The 22,429-nt window shown below is 37.3% G+C and overlaps 2 protein-coding genes across 2 annotated transcripts; one reads left to right on the top strand and one right to left on the bottom strand.

Moving 5' to 3' along the window:
* LOC144661732 (pyruvate dehydrogenase [acetyl-transferring]-phosphatase 2, mitochondrial-like) lies at positions 1 to 4,459 on the top strand. Its single transcript, XM_078522552.1, has 2 exons — positions 1 to 969; positions 3,520 to 4,459. The coding sequence occupies exons 1-2, from the start codon at positions 102 to 104 to the stop codon at positions 4,179 to 4,181; spliced, it is 1,530 nt and encodes a 509-aa protein (XP_078378678.1). The 5' UTR covers positions 1 to 101; the 3' UTR covers positions 4,182 to 4,459.
* Positions 4,460 to 10,836: 6,377 nt separating this feature from the next.
* Positions 10,837 to 21,996, bottom strand: LOC144661364 (uncharacterized). The gene is made up of 7 exons (XM_078522091.1): positions 21,863 to 21,996; positions 21,527 to 21,631; positions 18,921 to 19,204; positions 17,704 to 18,586; positions 17,141 to 17,272; positions 14,874 to 15,054; positions 10,837 to 12,527 (listed from the first exon to the last, which is right to left on the bottom strand). The coding sequence occupies exons 1-7, from the start codon at positions 21,956 to 21,958 to the stop codon at positions 12,349 to 12,351; spliced, it is 1,860 nt and encodes a 619-aa protein (XP_078378217.1). The 5' UTR covers positions 21,959 to 21,996; the 3' UTR covers positions 10,837 to 12,348.
* Positions 21,997 to 22,429: the final 433 nt, after the last annotated feature.

Below are 22,429 nucleotides of genomic sequence, written 5' to 3'. Positions count from 1 at the left end.
ATTGCAACATCCAAAATGGCGTAGGTCGATTGGGAGCATGTGGCTTACATGTGGCCGTCTTTCTCGTTTATAGTCTTTTTCTGAATGGTTAATATAGTCCTATGTCCCTCATGAATAGAGCAGAGGTATTTGGAACATTGAGTAAATGGAAATGGCCAGTAGTCGGTGTAGCAGCCGCTTTCGTTGGCTCCATGTACACGTTTGGTTTCAACAGGTCCCTTACTCTTCAAGCAAGTAGCGGACAAGACGACACTTCAAACTCTCTTGGTTTACGAGACCTTTTGCAGAAATTGATACACAACTTTGTACAGGGCGGCAAAGGTACAGAGAAACCTCCTTTAAGTCCAAAGGAGGCAAGCGAAATCTTACGAAGGAATGAAAAAAGAACAGACGTGAATATTGGAGCAGTGTCGTACTTTGAAACTAATAACTTTGCTTCGAACAATCCTTGCGAAGATCGGAACAACGAGTGGGTGTTATCAAAAACCAACGGTGCTGCCTTCGGTGTGTTTGATGGGCACGGTGGCTGGCAATGTGCTGAAGCAGTAAAAAACCGCTTACCTATCTACATGGCTTTATCCCTTCTTTCAAAATCGGATTTGACAATATTGGAAAGAAATCTTCCGAAAGGCTTCTCAGCAGACGACTTTGTTGCAAGTTTTCAACAGAACAAATCACAAGTGAGAGACAATAATTCCAAAAACAATGTTGGTTATACTTTAAGTCAGAAACAAGAAGTTTTCCACACGGGGCCAAAGTATCTGGTTAAAAATTTAATAGAAAAGCCGTATAAAGATCGTATGGCTACCGGAGAATCCCTAAGTCTGGCTTTCACTCAGTTAGATGACGATATCTCAACCGAGGCCATACCAGTGAAAGTTCTTGATGATTCTTTTGCCTCTGGAGCTACAGGGGCTTGTGCTATAGTGTCGTACATTGAGGGTCAAGACCTCTTTGTTGCAAACACAGGTATTACAACAATATTATAACAAATACTTTCTTTCAGATATTTGCCCACATGTGCCGTCAGATGGAAAACACATATTGACAGCTTCCTTACTATAACAGTTTTTTAATTATATTAAATAATGAATAATTATTGTGCACCTGTCAGTGCTCAATTTGCCTGAACTGGGGGAGGGTGGGCATACATGAGCAATTGACTCAAATTCACAGCCCATAGAGAAGAGTTATTTTATTTGACATCCAGTGATCACAGGGGTTTGGTGAAATGACATCCCGGGGGGGACACTCCCATATATGAGCTATATAGGTATGTGCCGCTGTGAAGGGTAGGGTTTTCAAGCAGTTTAGTCTGGGATAGGGTTAAGAAATCAGAGAGTTTTGGTCTAGAAAAGGGTAGCATTTGCCGGAAAACTGATCTGTGTTATGACGAATTTAGTCCAGAATAGGAATAGAAACTCAGAAGAGAAAGAGGCTTTCCTAAACGTAAATAAAATCATCGCAGCATCGTTGTTGACAGATGGTTTTCCATTAAAACACTGATAGTGATACAGTTCTAAAAAATGCAAGTCTGGGATAGGGTAGGGATTTACGGTGTCTAGTCTGGTATAGGGTTGCAAAAATCAGCTGAACATGGTCTGGTATAGGGCAAGGGCTTCAAATTCCCAGCGGCACACCCCCACCCAAAAATATACAGGGTGCCCCCCCCCCCCGGGAATGACATCAACGTATTTACTCGAATAAGCGCCGCGGCGCTTATTAAATTTTTCGCACCTCCAGTGCGGCGCTTATTCTAGGGCGGTGCTTTTTTGAAGGCGCCGCTTATTTAAATTTTGGACACAACAAAGAATCTTATCTTTTACAGTAATTGAAAGTAGCGTCTTTTAATTGTCAATATCCATCTTTTAGTGAGACAGAAGTGGCTGTCCTGGCAAAGTTTGCGGCATTCACAACATTTACAGAACTACGTATTGTAAGAATTAACAAGTGGTAAACGTCACAGCGTGCACTATTGAGTTACAGATGCACGCGGGAGGTTGCTAAGCACGAAAGAAGCGTAAGAGTCGCCCGAGGTGACAGCCGAGGGCGACTCTAGCTTCTTGAGTATTTAGCAAACCTCCCAAGTGCATCTGTAACTCAATAGTGCATGCTGTGACGTTTACCATTTGTTTTATAGCACAATTTTTAGGCGATTTATTACAGTTCCTTTAAGGTAAAGGTGCCCACGCTTATTTAAACAATTGCGTGTAGTGCTCGCGTAAACGCTGATGAAAACCTAAAAGAAAAAACAAACAAACTTTTGAATTATTTCAAACTTGCATTATACCTCAAAGTCTTTCAGCATTATGGAGAAATGGCTTTTCTTATGTTTAGTTTTCAAATTCACAGGAAAATTGAGGAAAACATGTAAAAATTCGTGAAGTAGTGGCACTTTCTTGTGTTATGTCGCATCAGTTTAGCACGCGCGCTCAGGTTGACGGCATACGTCAGCGTGCACCCATGGCCAAATAGTAGACGCTAAATTAACCAATCAGAACGCGCGCTTTACTTTAGTTGTGCTATAATGTTGAATAGAAAAACTCATTGGCGAGCGGTAAAACAATCACTTTGAACTTCAAAACATTGCTCTTGATGAATCGAAATGTTTAAGGCTGTTTTAGAGTTGCTTTGTAGTGCTGTTTTTAGTCAAACTTAATTCCTTGAATAAGAGCCGCATTGGGAGTGTGGTGCTTCATCGGGAGCGGCTCTTATAAACTTTTTTGTCCCAAATACAGCGCTTTTTCAAGGGAGGTGGTTATTCGGGGCGGCGCTTATTCGAGTATGGTATTGCTTAACAGTCACAAACCTGTCAGATGATCCCGAGTCCAAGAATGCAGCAAACATTCTTTGGGTCAGTGTGACATTTGTTATTGGCAGCACCAGTCCTATATGGTGTTATTGACAGCACTGATGAAAAAGTAGCATTGTCCTGTTTGTTTATTACAAAAATTGGAAATTTGCTGTTTGATTTTACAGGCAATGTGTTTGGTGATATCAGGAGAGTTCCTCCACAAATATTCAAGTTTTGTTAATATTCAAAAGCACATAAAGTTGATCCATTCTCATGAGTATTTTTGGTCCAAATGAAAATTGGGTCACTTTGCTCCCAGCCTTTTCTATTTGCTCTCTTCACCAAGGAACCTATTAACAGACTATGCATAAATGAATAGTTTTCATAGAAAACATATTGAGTTAGTAATTTCTTTAGTAGAAATTTCCTTGGAACTAAACATGAAAAGGGACAATGCTGTTCAAATATTAAAATAGTAGCTTTGAATATAATAGAGCTGTCAGTTTCACTGTAACTGATACAGTCTGGAATCCACTATAATATTGTTGTTCTATTTTTCATGGTTGTGTTAACTGATAATTTACAAGCATCTTATCCACGGAGTGATCAGTTATCCTTCTTAATCACCTTAAAGTTACATTTTCCTGATAAAGCAAGAAGTAAAGGAGGGAATACCACCTAAAGAATTACTGACAAGTTTTATGTTATGTTGTTGTTGTTCCCAGGTGATTGCAGAGCAGTTCTGGGAAGCATGAAAGCAGATGGATCATGGCTTGCCACTCCACTGTCAATTGATCAGACAGCACAGAATCCAGTTGAAGTGCAAAGGTTACAATTAGAGCACCCTGGTGAGGAGCACTTTGTCATCAAGAACAGCCGTCTCTTAGGACAACTGCAGCCACTGCGATCTTTTGGCGACATTCAGTACAAGTGGGATAAAGTAACGCATTCTCACGTTCTAACACAGGTGTATGGTGGTCCTATAGTACCACCCAGTATGTACAAAACTCCACCGTATCTGACTGCAAAACCTGTCATCACACATCATTATTTACAACCTCATGATAAATTCCTAATCCTTGCCACTGATGGATTGTGGGACATACTTAGCAATGAACAAGCTGTTGGTTTGGTGGCCAATTTTCTTCAGACTCAAAGTAAAGATAAACAAGATACACAGCTGGCTACCAGTGATGTCACAACTGAGGATGAGGTGTTGGAACATAATGCAGCCACTCATCTTATTCGCCATGCCTTGGGTGGTAATGACCACAGTTTTGTTGCTCAGATGTTGTTGGTTCCAGAGCAGTATCGACGCATGTGGAGAGATGACATAACTGTAACAGTAGTATTTTTTGATTCAGACACTATTTTATCCAAGTTGTAAGAGACTTACCATACTAATGCTAATCAGTTATTTTAGCTGATCAAAAATTCTAAATTGCTCATGGTGACAGGGCAAGGCACAATTTTCTTTATAATTATAATATTATATCAAGTCATTTTTGTAATGTATAGTTATTATTATTATATAGTCTACTATGAACTTAAGGTTACCAAGTTAAAGGGTGCATTGCTTGATCTTTTAGTAGTATAAAAATATTTCCAATGGTATTATTCCAGATAGTGATTCCATACACTAATAAAATGATTACCGGTAATCCATTTGTGATTTAAGTTCCTTGTGTACTTTTTTATCTTTTCAAGATTTTTTTTTTTTTAAAGGGCCTACGTACATTGATAGCTGCAGGGTTTTTTTATTACTGATGTGGTTACCCAGCTGTATAAAAAAGGATATTTTTTATAATTATTTAATAAATTATCCTAGTCATGGGTTCCTGTGCAATTTAGGAAGTCAAGAGTCACTTCCCCTGCATGAGAGTGGAATATTTTCACAGCCAGGTTATAAACTACTCTCCTTGAGGCCCTGTCAAATCACCATGGCCAGTTATAGTCGAAAAAGCGCCAAAATTTGAATCTTTGGATACCCATAAAGAGAAACGAAAAACGCTACACTATTTTTTTTTTTGTCTGGGGTTAGTTGCACGTTAACATCCTTGTTGCAGCAATGCAATCATTTCCCATGTTTTGTATAACAAAACTTGAATATATTATGGTTTTGAAAGAGGCTGCAACAAATAGAGGGAGAATTAAAATTAAGTATTACGAAGTAGCAGAATGTTTACCAAAATTCTGTGTATTCTGAAATTGGCATTCCAGAGTAAGATCAATAATGTTAAACATACCCTAAACTTGAGAAGTAATTACAGTCCTGGTGATAGATTGGGGAAGATTGAAATGGAATACAATAAACTTATAAGATAGCTCATTTGAAAATAATAATATAGACATTCACGTTTTATTGCAGATCAGCAATGCTGATACTACAGCAGTTGCAGTGCCTTTTAATAACAAGCGAACTCTGAAGTTCAAAACCCAACTAACCAGTTATCAGGGGAAACACAAACTTACGACAGTTGTTGTTGTTGCCAAATTGTTTGTCTAACACAGTATATTCATTTCACACAACTCTCAAATTGTAAAGTAAAGTAAAAGTGCAAGACAGCAGCAAAGTCAATGGAAAACACAAATCAGGAAAAACTGTGTAGCGCATGTACGATATGCCAAAAATTAAACAAAATTTTTTGGTAATGCGTTGAAATACAAAATTTCTCAGACATTTCAAGACTTCTGTCTCTTCGTCAGCATATAATTTTTTGTCACAGCAAAGCCAATGGGCAATTTTCATAGTCATGCTTTAATGCACAAACAATGATGCCACATTTAACAGATGTACACAACATGTTTGGCTCACAAATTACAGCTTATATTGAATATAACCCATTTAATAAAAAGACTACAGCTAATAGAAATAAAGGGCATGCAATGCATGCAGAAGCCATGATCTCAAATAATTTTAGGAAATTTGTCAAAAAATTAATATAAAGTAGCTGACAACTTTTATGTTGAATGATTGTTCAACAAAAGTTGCATTATCTTGTATCATGATACATGGCAATTAAATGCTGTCTCATAATTTTTACACAGGCCCATTGTATAATGTAGAGATGTCTGTTGACTGAATCTAAATAGAACTCACCAAATATAACTAATCGTGTCTTTCATAATTTATACTTCTTGTATTAGTCCTTTCTAACTTTCCAGGAGTATTTTGCTTTGTGGCGATTTCTTGTTGAGCTAAACTTGATCCCTGTTCACATAACATTATTCCTGTATAGTTAGTTCCCAGTAAAGAAATACCAGAGTCATAGCTGAAAAAGACTCGTACACAACTCACATAGTTTGTATTACTAACTGTTGGCAACTAGCATGTTAATTTTCTGTTCTAAATTATTTTTAACGTAAAACTGGATAAAGTGAAATACAATTAGAATTATTTATTATTCTGGGAAGGAAGTAACTTATTTTTAAAATCCAGTATGAAATAACCTAAAGGTTATTACTGTTAGCAGCTCTTATTTTTAGCGATTTTTTAAGGAGATTTGGCAACTATTTAATTAAGCAATTTTCTGACAGTTTGTGTCAATTACAAATGTTCATGTCTAGTCTGAAGCAGGGCTTCATCACTCCCAAGGAACTTGTTGAGCATCGCACTCAAAGTCTGGTAATGATAGGTAATTGTGAAGAACAGCTCACCGTAACCGACGGTTGGTCCACTGTCGGTCGTCTGTTGGCCGATGGTCGGCGGACGGATGTTTGTCGGCCATCTGTTGGCCGTTTGTCGACCAACAGTCGCCCAAAGTCCCGTTCGCAAGCATGTTTTGGTGGCAGCAATCTCGTTGAGCATCGCACGATTTTCTGACAATTCTAAACAATTAGTGATATTGTGTAAACCAGTATTGGTATTTAATGAACAAGCAGCTAAGATGGAAATAAACAAGACGCTTAAAGCTTAAAACCGGGCGGTTAATGTTTAACTACTTGATTAGACAAGTACAGCAAAAACTTTTAAAATACCATTTAATTGAGTACCACGTAAGTCTGTGGATTGTTTGTCCATGCTTGGACAAATTCCTGCTTTGGCTTTCAAATTTTTATTTTTTTCTGAATACTGCATAACCTCGGTATTTTTAGATTTTAGTTTTTACCTTAGGAAATGGAACTTAACGTTATATCATTACTATTATTATTATAATTATTATTATTATTATTGTTGTAATTATTTTTATTGCGGGCCCAAGAGAGGCCCGCAACCCTAATCTTGACAGTGACCAGAGGATTGCGTATTACGCATGCGCGCCACGTTTATAAAGGCTATCTGCAAACCGGAAGAGCAGGAGGGCATTTTGCGCGCGCATGCGTCGATATGGGCTAGTGCGCCCAGCAGAGAAGTTCTGCTATCGATTGTTTACATATTTGCCACGATTTATGGCCTAATTTTTAGAATAGAATGAACGTTTTTTAAAGTTTTATTTGCTGCATACGATACTAAGAGTCCTTGCCTAATCTTCTGACAACAACAAGCGTAGCTTGGTGTCGGCGTGCCGTTCTTTAGATCGACTTTGGCTACGTGTATTAAACATTGCGGGTGGACAAAATGGCGACCGCATGTCGAGAGCCCAAATGCCTTGCCCATGTTTTTAATAGCCGGAAGATCTAAACGGACAAAGCGCTACAGCAACTTAGTACTAAGATATAATATAACATTGTTAACTATATGATGTTATAATCAAGTATCCCCGGGTTTGGCGAGCGGTCATGGTTTATTTTAGATTTGTCATAAAACTGCAATTTCATCGTTCTCACGATGCGAAAATCTCAAAATCTAGCCTTGATCTCCAGCGTCTACTGATGATATATGGAGCCTAAAGTACTTAAACTATCATCACATGCTGCAAAGGTAGCGTTAAAAAATGGCCAATTGTGAAAACTGTTAGCTTTCTTTAACGTACGTTCTCGCTGGTTTATTTAAACAGAGGAACTATCCTTTGTGATTCTTTCCTTAAACTTGAGCATTGCTCAAAATAACTTCACATTTCGATGATGCCACAATTATTCCTTAGAACAAGGAAAGAACGACTGCGATCGGTCTTAATTCTAAAGTTTTATGGTAATTCTTTGCTGGTAGACTGTTTGTTTACATTTTACTATGTTAATTAGTGCATTTTTGGCTTCCTTATCAAAATCTAACCTTGATCTCCAGTCCAAAAATAGCACGAAACGAACAAGCGATATATAAATTTTTCAGAAACGTTCTAATAACTGCTGCTTAAAATGTCTTTAGAAATTTTTTTTAACTATAAACAATGTTATTTTCAATCTTCATTCAACGTTTATTTCTTTAAGATTGATGTTCATTCTGTTATAACGACTGTTTTCCTTCTGTGTCGCCCAAATGTGTTCTAAAGAACCGCAGTGGCTGTCCCAGGAAACCCTGTTTGCCAGTCGAGGGCAAGTTGGCTTTGCTTTGGAGTCATCAGTGAGGTGCATTATCATGTGCAGAAGACCCAAACACGTCCTTCCCCTCAGGGAAAACCCTTTCTTTGGTGGCCGTCCTTTTAGTCGGAAAAATCTCCCGACAAGCTATAATATTGCGCGTACTCTGCATGTATTACAGCAATTGATTTGAATGATGTGAAGTTTCGATCCTAGTATATCACACTTACATGGATAATTTTTTTATGGGCTGTTTGACGTTTGTCGATGAAGGCTTTCCTACTTGTCCCCTTGTCCCACATATTTTTTCATAATTTGCAACAACGGTTCCGGAGCAGGTTAGAAAATCTGCTTGATTAGAGCCTTGCCACACACAAAACATTTTTCCTTAGCAAAATTTACGTCTATATTAAATTTTGTAATGATAAACAGAACAAAAAAACACAATTTGAATCTTCGGCGCCATTTTTTATTCCCAATGTCACGCGGTCTTTGTACAGCGGTTGCACGCATGCGCACGCAAAATGCCCTCCTGTTAACCGGAAGTTGAAAATTTTGTTCTTCCACTAAGAACGATCGGAATGCAAAAAATGTGTCAATCACGACAGTTTGTCGTAACACCGGAAGAGAAAAATCTTGTCTCCAAGAGCGATAAGAATGCAAAAAATCAACAGTTTGTCACATTAGATCGAGGCTTCTGTCTTGCATACATAAATACGTTTTGCAGACGTTGTTTTATAGGTGTTGCTTTTGAGAAGATCTGCTGTGATTGTATCACAGATAAACTACGGCAAAGTGAATGATTCCAACAATGGTTATTCTCGAGAAATTCCTTATAACACTGACAACAAAGCGAGTTTGCCGACAGAGGAAAATCACATCTCAATTCACACCGCGTGCTCGACTACACTTCGCAAAACTGTCAATCAAAAAAACAACTCTGATTGGTTCGCAGCAATAGGAAACGATAAAAAACATTCGTGACTTAAGCGTGACGCGTTACTCAACCTTACTGGAAATAATTTTCTTTTGTCCAGTGATTTAAAAACACTTCCCTCCCAGTACCTTCTCTTAACTTCATCGAGGCCCGCACTTTTTAACCTGTGGTTACCACTAGTTATTATTATTATTATTATTATTATTATTATTATTATTATTATTATTATTATTATTATTATTATTATTATGCACTTAACAAACTGCAGACTACTCATAAAATTTTGAACAGCTGTTCTGATAAGAAAACCATGAAACAAAAAACAAAATTCAAAGGTTGTGCGATACAATTAAGCATAGATTTTTATTCAGCCTCCACCTGCCCCTATTTCCCCTTTTCTTAGCCATTCACCTTCAAATATCTCCCCTTCTCTCCCCTTCGCCACAAGTAATCTCTGACGACAAACAATTAAAAAGAATTCGTTAAAAACTAAGAAGCGTTCTTGAAAATCTACCACACCAAAAAAAATTGGAATAAGAACAAAATTAAAAAGCTTTTTAGCTTTCAAACAGGCAAGCTCTTCACATCAAGTTGATTTTTCAATCAAAAATCCTGCCTATATGCTGCATTTTGGGAAGCAGTCATGCAAACGCTAGTTCTTGTTGGCGTGATTCATTGCATGTCATTTGTCCATCGCCCTTCGGTTGCGACGGAAACTCAAAACCCTTGAATGAAAAACAAAAAATATATATTTATTTCTCGCTAAAAAGAGCAGAGGAAACCAGAAAATTACAGTTAATTGGCTCCTCTCAAAAAACGAGTCACATAAAAAAAACAAAAAACGAGTCAAAATCAAGAAAACAGAAAACCAAAAAAAAACAAACGAAAAAAAAACTAAAAAGGGCATCATAGATCACAGGGTATCAGATAACAGATGCTGTTAAAAAATTCCAACCAAATGTGAAAAAAAGATTCAAGTTGAGGCCAAGAAACATTTGAATGGCATTAAAAATTTTGAATCCTAATAAAAGCCGTGAAATCAGCATGCCGTGATAAAATTCAATTAATTATCAGCGCCAAAGGGCAATTTTTCTATTTTTGCCGCCTAATAAATATCAAAAGTGCGTGATTTGAATCCTGGCCAAGGAAGCAGCAGAGCGGGTCTGGAACGATTTACCGACAAGACTAGGAAAAAATTCCGGGCAATTTATGAACCGGGCCAGCCCAGTCTCCGCCTGAATGATAATATTTAGAAAAAGAACAAACTCACTTGAACAAGCATTTGCATTGCCAGAAAGAACATACCTATATAGTCTAACGTCCCCTTAGTAGGGATGCCTCCATAGAGGGATATAGATGGCAAGCTCGAGGTTTCTACCGGCTGATAGTTTGTGAGGTATTTACCAGCGAGTATTTAATTTAGCAATTTTCATTTAACTCCCTTAAATCGCTAAGACTAGTAGCCGCTAACTATAACAACCTTAAGGTATTAGCACAATTAGCATGACTGATTTGAAGGTGAGGTTTGTGAAGGCTGGCAATTTGTAGCAGGGCTGTTATTTCTACTCCAAGTGGTCATAGACTGTTGAATTTTATATTCTGTGTACACAGCTTCTCAGCTTCTAGCTTATTTAACTTTGTAATGTACTCCACAATGTCATTATTGAGTTTATGTCTGGTACCAACTTCAATAAACACACAAGCAAACTGCAATGATGAGCTTTATTTTCTGACATCTTCACTGACAGATGTCTGGATGCATTTTGCGACAAAGCCATTAGAACAGGCTCGTGACAGGCATTGACTTGACTTATAACTTTGTCCATACAAGCATTACCACAATGTTATGAACAGTTTGGAATGTATGAATAAGATACTAGCTGTTGCTGTAGAACTTGTTTCTGTTTGCACCGGTTCATTTGACACAAATTTACTTTCTCAAGACAACACTATTATTACATTCTTGCACAAAGAATATTACTGTCATTCTAAATTATTTAGGGAGTTAGAAAACTGTTATCAAAAGCAGAAAACTTTCAGTAAACGTTCACATAAAAGAGAGTTGGATTGTGAATTGGTACAAAGTGCCCTGTTCTGATCTACAATGCAAACACTTTGTTTAAAGTAGGCCTATCAGCTTAGCAATTAGATAGGGAGCAAAGACTATCTGTATTATTATTATATTTTAAATACAATCATGTAAACCAGAAAATAATTAGAATTTAGCAGGGATCTTATTCTTGAAGATAATGACAACTTAGATGAATTTTTCTTAGACCTTTTATATGATTATTACTTTTAGGAATTCTCAAAATCTAAATTGAATGCAGTGAAAGTAAACAGCATTAAGTTACACAGAAAAAGGATAACCGAGAGAATGAAATGAGTGTTGTCAATATTCAGAGAGTTAACCATCATTGCCTATTTCAGCACTTTAGACAATGTAGGTATGACTTGGCCTGCCAAGACTCTTACTTACAATTTTATCCAATTCCAAATGCACAACATTAATTTGTTAGTATATACTTGCGAATGTTTGGATCGAAGAACAAAAAATATGGGTTAATTGCCTGAGAAAGTATCATTTTATGAAATAAATTGTCTGTTGCCTAGCAACACTAGAAAACATGTCACCCCACCTTCAATATACTAAGTGTGAAAGTTATAATTGAGTGCTCATCCATTCCAATAGCCCTAGAATATCAAATGTTCTTAGCAAACCCCTCCACTAAATGGTTGATAAATAATATGTTTGGTGATTATTGTTCCCAGCACCAGTGCTTTGTCCTGAACCTTGCTTTATTAAGTCTTCCTCTACTAACTCCAATAACACGTAATGAATAGGTGATCCATTAGTTAAATGTTTAACATTGCAGTCCAGCAGCTTGGATTTGTCAAAACCCGCAACAGAAAATTAGACGTAATAAAGCCACATGTAATTATTGTTCTCATAGTGAAGTATCTTGAGTGTGAATCCATAAAGAAAGCCACTTTTAATTATTTTTTTTGTAATTTTCACCGCAATACTGTCACATACTTCCACCATAAGTGGTTGACATTACTGCCATGGATGCCAGATTTTCTTGACCAATTTTTGCTGCTTGATAATGCCCAGAAGCAGTGAACCATTAACGAATGCCAAGGGATGCATTTCAAATTATGTGATGTACACCAACTACAGCTGGAAGATAAAACCCAGTGATCACCAATCAACTCTCTGTCAAGATACATCACCAGTTCCTTCCTTGGAAAGCACAGCTGAGTTCTCTCCCTCATGAAAACTGCTACGGCTTGGCATGGAATTGGCTGTCACAAGCTGATGAGCACACCAAATTATTGTACGAGTTGTTCGAGTACTGAGTGTAAGAGTCTTCACAGCTGATATTAAGGCAGAGAGTTCTTCAAAAAAGAATAAAAAACAAAATTAATAATAATAATAATAATAAATTATAATAACTTACAATAATAACTAAATTAAATATTGTTGCCAATTTTATAAAAAGATCCAAATGGGCTTTGCATGGATAAAATGTAAAAATCTCGATGATTTGGTAAGTGCAGAATGCAATATGGAACAATTGAAAGTATGATGTTTTATATATGTTCGTGTTTATTTGCTTTATTTTACTTTCGGAAAAACTGTTCACAGGCTACTTGTATTCTTTCCCAGGTGTTCCTTACGTTAATCTTTGCAAACGTAACACGACACTTTGTTCGTTTGTAACAAAATACTTTTGTCTTCCTTGAAAATGCCGTAACATGAAACTCTTGTTTTTTGTTTGTTTTACGGCGACATCGATGACATTTGTTTAATTTAATTAAGTTACGGTTTAAACTGCACGAAAGACGATTCTCAAAAACTAAAGAACAAATCTAATCAAAAAACATCTTTTTCGAAAGGGTTTTTAAAACGCAGTACAGCTAGGATATCTGTTTCCTGGTTATGAGGAGTTTCACGCCGAAAATCCCGGTGCAAGTTTTTGCCTTCCTAATTACGAAAGCGCTATGAAAGTCTAAAAATCTAATTTTATTAATTTGCGGTTTTCACTTGGCGCCACGAAGTCTGCAGGAATCCTACCACAAACATGCAATACAAGTGATGTTCATGAGAGTTCCAGCAAAAAACGTAGACTAAACTGCGCATGCGTTTGGCGTAAAGAACGTTGCCCTAGAACGTCGAGTAGTACCACAAGGAGAGCAAAGGGTTTTCTGAAACAAATATATACGTTTGAGATCTTCATATGATAGTAACGTAGATGTGCTCCAGGTTTTACCTAGGGGTACAGTCAGGTGCTCCTCACCCCCACCCCCTCCACAAAGAATAATTAATTAATTGATATTAATTAATTAATTGGTGATTAAAAGTTTACACATTAGCGCGTTAGGGGTTTAGCAGATGACAGCCCACCAAACCATCACAAAAGTGCATTCTGCACTAAAAATGATGATAACATACACAAAATTTACAAACATCATGGTATTAGTAGATAACAAGAACTTCAAGCAGTTTATAACCGTGCGGTTAATGTTTGACCACCTCTTTCAGTTCTTTGGCTAAAAAGGCACAGCACCGCACAGTAAAAAATCTTTAGAAAAGCAGTCACTTAAGAAACACACAAATTGGTTTGCGTGAGTCACGGAGTATGCGTGACATGAATTTCCTTCACCGCGTCATCTCTTGCTTTAAACCACATGCCTGGTCAATATTTATTTTGTTCTGAATGTTCAATAAAATAAACCCAAACCAGTTCATAAATGGCATAAAAAAGAAGTCCATTTCACGCCAAAATAGAGAGTAGACTAATGCCATCCCGTTGTATTTCTTCGTTTAGCATCGTTCTGACAAGCTTTTGCAAGTATAAATAAAGGTAAACAAGCAGGTAATTCCCCTGACGCGATGACGTGTTCCCGTGCCTTGACGCATTCTTGATGAGCTTGCAATTTTCTTTTCGATTCCCAAAATAAACTCAAAACAAAAATTGGAATATCCAGAAAACAAGTTGTTGATTTGCAATTTTCAACACGTTCCGGGTAAATTGTACGACTTGTACTCGCTCCGAGCCAAACACTTGATTAACACAAAAATAAATATTTCACACAAACAGAGCGCAGAGTATTCGTAAATATTTTTTAAATAGGTGAGTGATTATTTATAGCGACGTAGTAGTATTTTTAAATAGCTTGGACATGTCCAAGCGGCCTTTGGTTTCGGTATGTGATTATTCTGTCCTCTCTTCTGGTAAAACACTCGAATGAAAAATATACATTTCACTCTAAACAGAGAGCAGAGTGATCATGTTAAATGAGTGATCGCTAGTAAACATCAAATCTTGCTTGACCGTGACCAAGGAGCTGGCTGGGCTGCGTGGGTCTGGAACGATTTACCGACAAAACAAACGACAAACGACAAAAAACGCCGGCCAGATTATAAACCGGCTACGCACGGTTAAAAAGAAGACATCAATTTCCTTTAAGCTCTTGTCTTCCTTACTATTCGCACTGATGAAGGGGTTAACATCTGTTTTATACAGCATTTAAAGCACTCTGACAACACTATTGACCACTCATTGATAATAGGAATAATTATTAATCCCAGATTTCATTCCCAAAAACGTTTCCTACTACAAATTTTAAGTTAATTGCAATAAATTTAAGATTAGTCAACTTAAAAACTGAAGGACAAAAACATAACATCCACTCATTAAAATGCAATATTGAACAAACTATATTCATACAATCAAATACCTGCAGTATCTTGATGCCGTATAGAAGAGGTTAGCCTGCTCCTCGAACTGTTACTAAGCTCTTCTTTGCGCCGATTCTGTAGCTCACGTATCCCATTTTGCCACTGATCTACTCCCTCACTAATGCTTACGTGGAGAGGGGAGTGACGAATACGTTCAATGCGTCCAACTAAGGCCTCAACCTAATGATAAATCAACAATTTTGCATTTGTGTTAATTTTAACAAATCCACACAACACATCTCCATGAAAAAATAACAAAAAATCTCGATGATTTGGTAAGTGCAGAATGCAATATGGAACAATTGAAAGTATGTTGTTTTATATATGTTCGTGTTAATTTGCTTTATTTTACTTTCGGAAAAACTGTTCACAGGCTACTTGTATTCTTTCCCAGGTGTTCCTTACGCTAATCTTTGCAAACGTAACACGACACTTTTGTTCGTTTGTAACAAAATACTTTTGTCTTCCTTGAAAATGCGATAACATGAAACTTTTGTTTTTTGTTTGTTTTACGGCGGCATCGATGACATTTGTTTAATTTAATTAAGTTACGGTTTAGACTGCACGAAAGACGATTCTCAAAAACTAAAGAAACAAATCTAATCAAAAAACATATTTTTCGACAGGTTTTTTAAAACGCAGTACAGCTAGGATATTTGTTTCCTGGTTATCAGGTGTTCACGCCGAAAATCCCGGTGCAAGTTTTTGCATACCTAATTACGAAAGCGCCGTGAAAGTCTCAAAATCTAATTTAATTAATTTGCGGTTTTTACTTGGCGCCAAGAAGTCTGCAGGAAGCCTACCGCAAACACGCAATACAAGCGATGTTCATGATAGTTCCAGAAAACAACGTAGACTAATCTGCGCATGCGTTTGGTGTAAATTACGTTGAGTAGTACCACAAGGAGAGCAAAGGGTTTTCTGAAACAAATATATACGTTTGAGATCTTCATATGAAAGTAACGTAGATGTGCTCCAGGTTTTACCTAGGGGTACGGTCAGGTGCTCCCCACCCCCACCCCCTCCACAAGGAATAATTAATTAATTGATATTAATTAATTAATTGGTGATTAAAAGTTTACACCATAGTGCTTTAGCGCCTGAGGGGTTTAGCAAACGACAACCCACCAAACCATCACAATAGTGCATTCTGCACTAAAAAGTACCAACCCCTGGAAAGTTGCAACCCTTCAACTATTTCTTGTCACACACGGCCATTTACCGGTCCTCTTGGACCAGTAGCGCGGAAATTCCTAGAAAATTTGCCTTACTTCCATTTTTCTCCAAATTTGGAGAACAGGAAGCTGATATGATTAGCCAATTACAGAGTGATTTTGGGCCAAGACACTTGAAGTGTGACTCGTCTGAGAATTATAAATCAACATGGCGGCCGAAGTGGAATGAACTTTTAACAGCTTTTAAAAGCCAGTGAAGATGGTTTTTGAGGAGGAAGTTGATCCAGAAGGTTTTTCAAGTCTCAAACAAAGTTATTTGGACAGTTAGCTCGAAATTCGAAGCGAAAAATTGAGGTAAATGATATTTTATTTTGCTTCTCACATGTTTTTGTCTGCTCGCGATATGGGCAAGTTCTTCAAAATGCAACAAAAAACCCTTCAGATCACGGTTTTTTTTTATGTTTAGAAACTCGCCATTAATTATCATAAACAATTTGTCCTTTGTCAAGTTTGGAAATGTAAAGCTCAATTTCTTTGATAATCACTTGTTTTGTAGGGATTATGCAGACTTGAGTAGCCGCACATAACTTGAGCTCTGACCAGTCGTTGCCATAGAAACTGAAATGCGATCCTTCTGTTTAAGTAAGAAAAAGATAATAGTAAATTCCCTGTTTGGTCTTTTTTTTCCAGTTTTCAGGACCAATTTTGTCTTAGAACATGGAAAATGATTACTTGGACCTTAAAATTTACACAGTGGAGCGTTTTTGCACGATTTCAGTTCTGCCTAAATTTTGTGACTTATTTTTACTGATTTTTCGTGATTCAAAACTTTTTTTGAAACGTTTTAAGTATTCATGAAGGAGGTTATATTTTTTATAGAAAGCATATTTTGTGCCCTTTCAAATGAGATATTGGAGACTTTATTGCTGTAAATACTTTTGGTAAAACGTGCGACATGGTCAATTTTGTATTATTTTTGTTGTGACAACAATGAGTTAAAAGTAAAAAAATCCACATGCCATTCATATTTTTAAACTATTTGTTTGTGGCAACAAGAAATACTGTATAGTTAGAATTATTGCCAAACATACCTTGGCATGCTCCCGCAAATGCTCCACGATTAACTTGTCCACTCTTGATGGATTAGGAGGAAGTCTCAGGTTCGTGGCATTTCCAGAAGACAGCCTTCGACCAGACCATAGGTGGGAGATTTCTGCCTCAGTCTATGCCAAGAAATCATGTGTGAAAAAAACTTGACAGTATTTCTCAGTGAGGTTTAAACTTTAGTATTACACAAAAACATATAAAGTACTTTTATTTGAAAATAATGTATAACCCTGAATAAACTAAAAGCTGTAGTATTGTAGTTAACATTCAATTATAATTATAATAAAAATAATGGAAGAAAAATTGATGACGGGTTTTAATCTAATGATGTAATTAATGCAAAAACCTTTTTTTTAAAAAAATACTTAATTAAACTCACTTTGAGGGTGACGTGAATAAGGTCATGGTATCACACACATTGTAAATCATGTAAGCAAAAGGAAAAACGTTTCCTGTAAGCTATTGCATGTAAAGTGCCCAAAATAATGTTATTAGAAACACCCCCATTACACAATCAAATTAGTGAACATTGTGGCAAGTTATGTACCTTCTTTCTCTCTTTCTCCAGACAACGCAGTTGTTCGTAACATTCTTCAAGCCTGTAATGTAGGTCACTGGTCAGTGGACTCTTCGTGCGATGCAAAATGACATGACCTGAGTGCCCATTCTCTTTAATGGAAGATTGGGCATCCCTTGGCAAAGGGCTTGGTGAAATGCGCTCTCTGCCTGACACTGCATGTTTGTACCAAGGCCCACCATTCATATCATGGCTTGAATTTAAATGCTTTGGAGCTGAGTGACTATGAACAGGTCCTGGTGGCGATGAAGGTGACATACTGGGTGAGCTGCTGTAATGATGACCATTGGTAAATGTAAGCGACTGTGGACGTGCCTTTGGAGAACCATTAAACTGCATATGAACAGGGACTGAGCTTGGAGATGGTTGAGAACGGCGACAAGAACCATTACTTGAATAGTAGCCAGATTCTGAAGAATTCCATCCTTTGCCTCCAGTTGAGGAATCTTTAATGGGCATGAACATAGCATGAGGCAATGTGTCTTGTGAACCAAATTGTTGTCCAGTAGGGGATGGATATGGAGAAAGCTCATCATTATAACCATTGACCGTAGGTGATGCACTGCCTGATGAATTAGTTAAAGAGCTTGCAGGTATTAAAGGAGTTGGGGGGAATGGTGGAGTAGTACCTAATGAAGAATTTGTCAGGCTGGATGGTGGGGATATGTCAAGAGGTGATAAGGGAGGGGTGGTATGAGCATTCACTTCAGTTGACCAGATGGTCTGTCCTGGAAAGGAACCAAAACTCCCAGCTGCTACACTTGTACTGCGGCCATTGGATGTTGATGCTGGGACTGGAATAGAACCATTGGGTGGAGCTGAAAGAGGCCAGGAATGAGCTGTACCATCAAACCTGCAATCGACAAACATACAAAAAGCTGTACTTCTATCAACAAACTATAATATTTGTCATAACTGGTGCAACCAACAGTTTTAATAAAAAAAAATGTGAATTTAAATTTTTTTAACAGTTTTATAGTAGGTTGACACTGTATGTTTTTCTGGGTCACGTTGCATTTTGATTTAGAAAAATCTAATAACAGATTTGACAATTTTTTATACTTAGACTTTTGAAGCCTTGGATCAATTTATGATTCTACATGGTGAGGCGTGCTGGACAGAGGCAGAAAATAGGTACAAATTTACAGCATTCCCAGATATTAATGTCATAACAATTGTACCCTTACCCATCAGGATGAATACAAGAAAGAGGTGAGAATGGCTCTACACTCGTTGATTCCTCAAAGCTTGTGAAATTAAAGATGCTCTCATCCTCAAGAACTTTAGAAACAAGGTGAAGAGCTATGTGGTTGTTTGACTGGGGGGTTGTAGGGGTTCTGGGACCTTCTTCTTGAGGGATTCCACTGCTGGGGGAATGATTGTTAATGGTACCATATGGAACATTCATGTGTGGCTGTATGTGTCTTGCGGCCTTCAGATTGGCAATATTCCCACCCGGCAAACCAAATACCTAAAGAACAGCAAAACAATATTATAGTGATTATTTTGAGAGTAACATGCATATGTATTATAATCCAATGTATATTCTTTTTTGGTTGTTGTTCAAAATGGGAGAACCTCTATCCTTTATTCCAGCACACAGAAAATTTAACAAAGGAGATAATTAATTCTCTGACTTCCCATCCAAGAAAATAAAATTTTATCAGTTGGAGAAAATCAATAGCAGATGCAAATACAGTTAATTTCTCCAGGTAGACAAGTTTGCTTCCAGTGGTAGCATTTGGATGCATTTGAAAAGCTATGTTCACATGCATCTTTTGAGAAATATATTTTTCTCTCTCAAGTCAACATTTTCTTGAAAGACAGGGTTCGCCATCTCTGTGAGCCCAGTAGCCCGAGAATGGTTAGCAAAATTAGGGTCTATTTCAGCAGCATTAAGTAACAAGAAGTATTTCTACCCCGCCTCCCCCCCCCCCCTGGATGGGATGCTAGTCCATCGCAGCTCAAAAACACAATGCAGTCAACTTCAAACCCAGACCACTTGATCCAGAGTCAGCATGCTAAACATTAGCTACTGTGATGCCAATGTGAGCTTGCAAACATAAAGAAACCATTAAGGAAGAAAGATGGTTAGCACTGAAAAAAAGTGAGACAAATTATCCAACTGCCCACCCACCTGATGACCTCAATAAAAAAAAAACTAGATTTTTATGCATGATGTAGCCTTAATTGTTTGCCATAGGAAAATAAAAGTTACAATAAACAGTGAGTTTATCTGCTTGCAAAATTTATAAAGGTTGTTGACCTTGTGCTGATTTCAACTTGACCTTTTAAATTGCACAAGATGAACCTTCACTCTCCTGATTCAGTCAAACTTGTTTAATATTTGCACAGTAATTTTGTTGATTTAACCTTGCCGCATATTTTGACTTGAATACTTTGTTTGAATGTAAGCTGTTTCTATGGCACCTGATATATTTAACAAAGGCAATAAAGATATTATTGTGAATCTTTGTTGTGTGATCACATCATGGCTTCCACCATCTCCCTGAACACAAAACATCTCACTTTATTTGGAAAAGTTTTGGTTTTCGTTAAATTATATTGAGACTTTTAAGAATAAATCGAAGTGAAATTAATTTGTATTGTAACTTTGTCACATGATAGAATACACAAAACTCAAACGACCCATACAGTCCAATTGAGGAAGGCAGATTGCTTGGAAAGTTTTATAAATCAAATTGCCTTTGGCAAACACAAATCAGGCAAAAATTAAATTCCTCATTAGCAAAACCATAAGCCAAACTCTGCAATACACAACAAAGCTACACGGCAAAACTTGCACTTGTTTAATTTTGCTTGGTTCGAAACATGTAGTTTAAACCACAAAAACCACAGAGGTAAAGAGACGAATACAAGGCTTGACCAGAAAATAAAATAAGGAAAACTAGCCCATGCAATCAAAATGAGAATTATTTGCACGAAACAGCATCTTTCACTTCCGAACCCAGGGTGATATTTACAATGGATCGTTAGCTTTTGAGATTCGCCGATTCTATAATTAGAACAACACAGTGACTATATTAAACACGAAACATACATTAGGTGAAATTATTGTTAAAATCCGATCTAAAATACAGCACAATCGTAACGATCTTTTCGCCACAAAAATAAAACATTTAATTCAGAAATTTAGATCGGTTAGAATTATCCGAATAGTGGGAAAAAAAATCAGTCGCAGGGCAAATCCATTATAAACCAACTGGACGTCGGCCATACAACAGCAAATAAACCCCTTCGTGATATTATTTTTGCAACTATTGATGTATTTATCGCAAAAGAAAATTATCAAATAATGCGCCTAAAAATGGAAAGCGAATGCAGGAAATCGAGAAAACCCCAGCCAATGGGTATTTTTTTTTTATAAAAATTGAACACAGCTACAATCGATTGATTCAATACGTTCTTGTTAGCACAAGCATTTCGAAATTGTCTACAGGTCCGAATGATTACTGACTGCCATGAACTGTATATCGAAATACAACATATAGATAACGACTAATCCAAGTTTATGTCCTCCATCGAATACATAAGTTGAACCCTTACATCTTTAGCATGCAATGAAATCAATACAGAAAGGCTTAGACCGTTTATGTGCCCTCTCTCGTTTCTTGACAAACATCAGCCTGAAACGGAGCGAAGCGTACTTGCGCTGTGACCCGAAAGTCGACGCATTGTAATCTAAATCACGTTAGCAACTGGTATTGTTTTCAAAAGGTGTCCAATGCAACTGTTAAACTCAAGTAAAAGAAAAATGCTGCAATTTACTTACTTTAGAATGTTGTCCTTCGATAGTTGTCCATGTCCTGTTTGAGCGACCCAAGGTTGAATTCAAGTTGGAAGGTATAAACGGCTTGGCAGCAGGGTTCGGCACAAACTGGTTTTAAAACCGGAAAATAGATTAAATAACTGGCTCAATTCTCCATTGATAGCACTACTTTACAAATTACAAGAATATTAGAACAAAAAAAGCACAGAAAGCCCTAGATTCTGTCTGCTAATGCACCGAACGCGAATATACAATCCCTCCTTCGCAGTCTGCATACAAAAACAGCTTGCCAATTACACAGATTGGAGCGCCATAAAAAGCTATAGAGCAAACACGAACCTTCCCCTTATCTTTCGATGTTTCTTTACCAATTTCACACAAAACTGCGTCCTTTCGTTCATTTTGCCCATGATCTGTCTGGGCGGAAAACGCCATTACTCCTCCATATTACAAACCTACAGAAAATCTTCCCTATTCTCGCCGGGAAATCGATTGGTTGAAAACAGGCACGTCATTGAATTCAACCAATCAAAACACCAGCCGGTGAATCTGATTAAGAGGAGTGGGGAGGGTAGGGAGAAACTGTTCATAACAAGGAAACGTTCTCTTTTCCACGGCCACGGTTCGTCACGGAAAACAGGGAAAAAGTCCTCAGCATTCTTTATATGAGATACATTTTCTTGGTGGTGATTGTGGCGCCTGAGTTATTAGATAGAAAAAACCTTTGACATGCAAATGTTTTTGGGAAAATTAATTACCTTCCTGTAAATTAAATTGTCAGAAAAATATTAATTTGATCTGTCGCGGTTGCTTGGTAACAAGGAAAATGAAAAATCTGGAAGAGGAAAAAGAGCAAGGTGTAAAGAAGCAAACTAACAGATAAAAAGTGCGATTTTGAAAGGTTTT

This window comes from Oculina patagonica, chromosome 7, assembly GCF_052425735.1.
Source record: "Oculina patagonica isolate OP01 chromosome 7, crgOcupat, whole genome shotgun sequence".
NCBI lineage: Eukaryota > Metazoa > Cnidaria > Anthozoa > Scleractinia > Oculinidae > Oculina > Oculina patagonica.
The sequence above is the reverse complement of the archived record's forward strand: the minus strand, read 5'-3'. Positions and strand labels throughout refer to the sequence as shown.

Excerpts from the sequence above, each read along its gene's own strand:
- LOC144661732 (XM_078522552.1), top strand. The coding sequence starts at position 102 with ATGTCCCTCATGAATAGAGCAGAGGTATTTGGAACATTGAGTAAATGG. Across the intron at positions 970-3,519 it reads CCTCTTTGTTGCAAACACAG|GTGATTGCAGAGCAGTTCTG; the intron begins GTATTACAACAA and ends TGTTGTTCCCAG.
- LOC144661364 (XM_078522091.1), bottom strand. The coding sequence starts at position 21,958 with ATGGCGTTTTCCGCCCAGACAGATCATGGGCAAAATGAACGAAAGGAC. Across the intron at positions 15,055-17,140 it reads ATTTGCGGGAGCATGCCAAG|GTTGAGGCCTTAGTTGGACG; the intron begins GTATGTTTGGCA and ends ATTTATCATTAG. Across the intron at positions 12,528-14,873 it reads ACGGCATCAAGATACTGCAG|AACTCTCTGCCTTAATATCA; the intron begins GTATTTGATTGT and ends TCTTTTTTGAAG.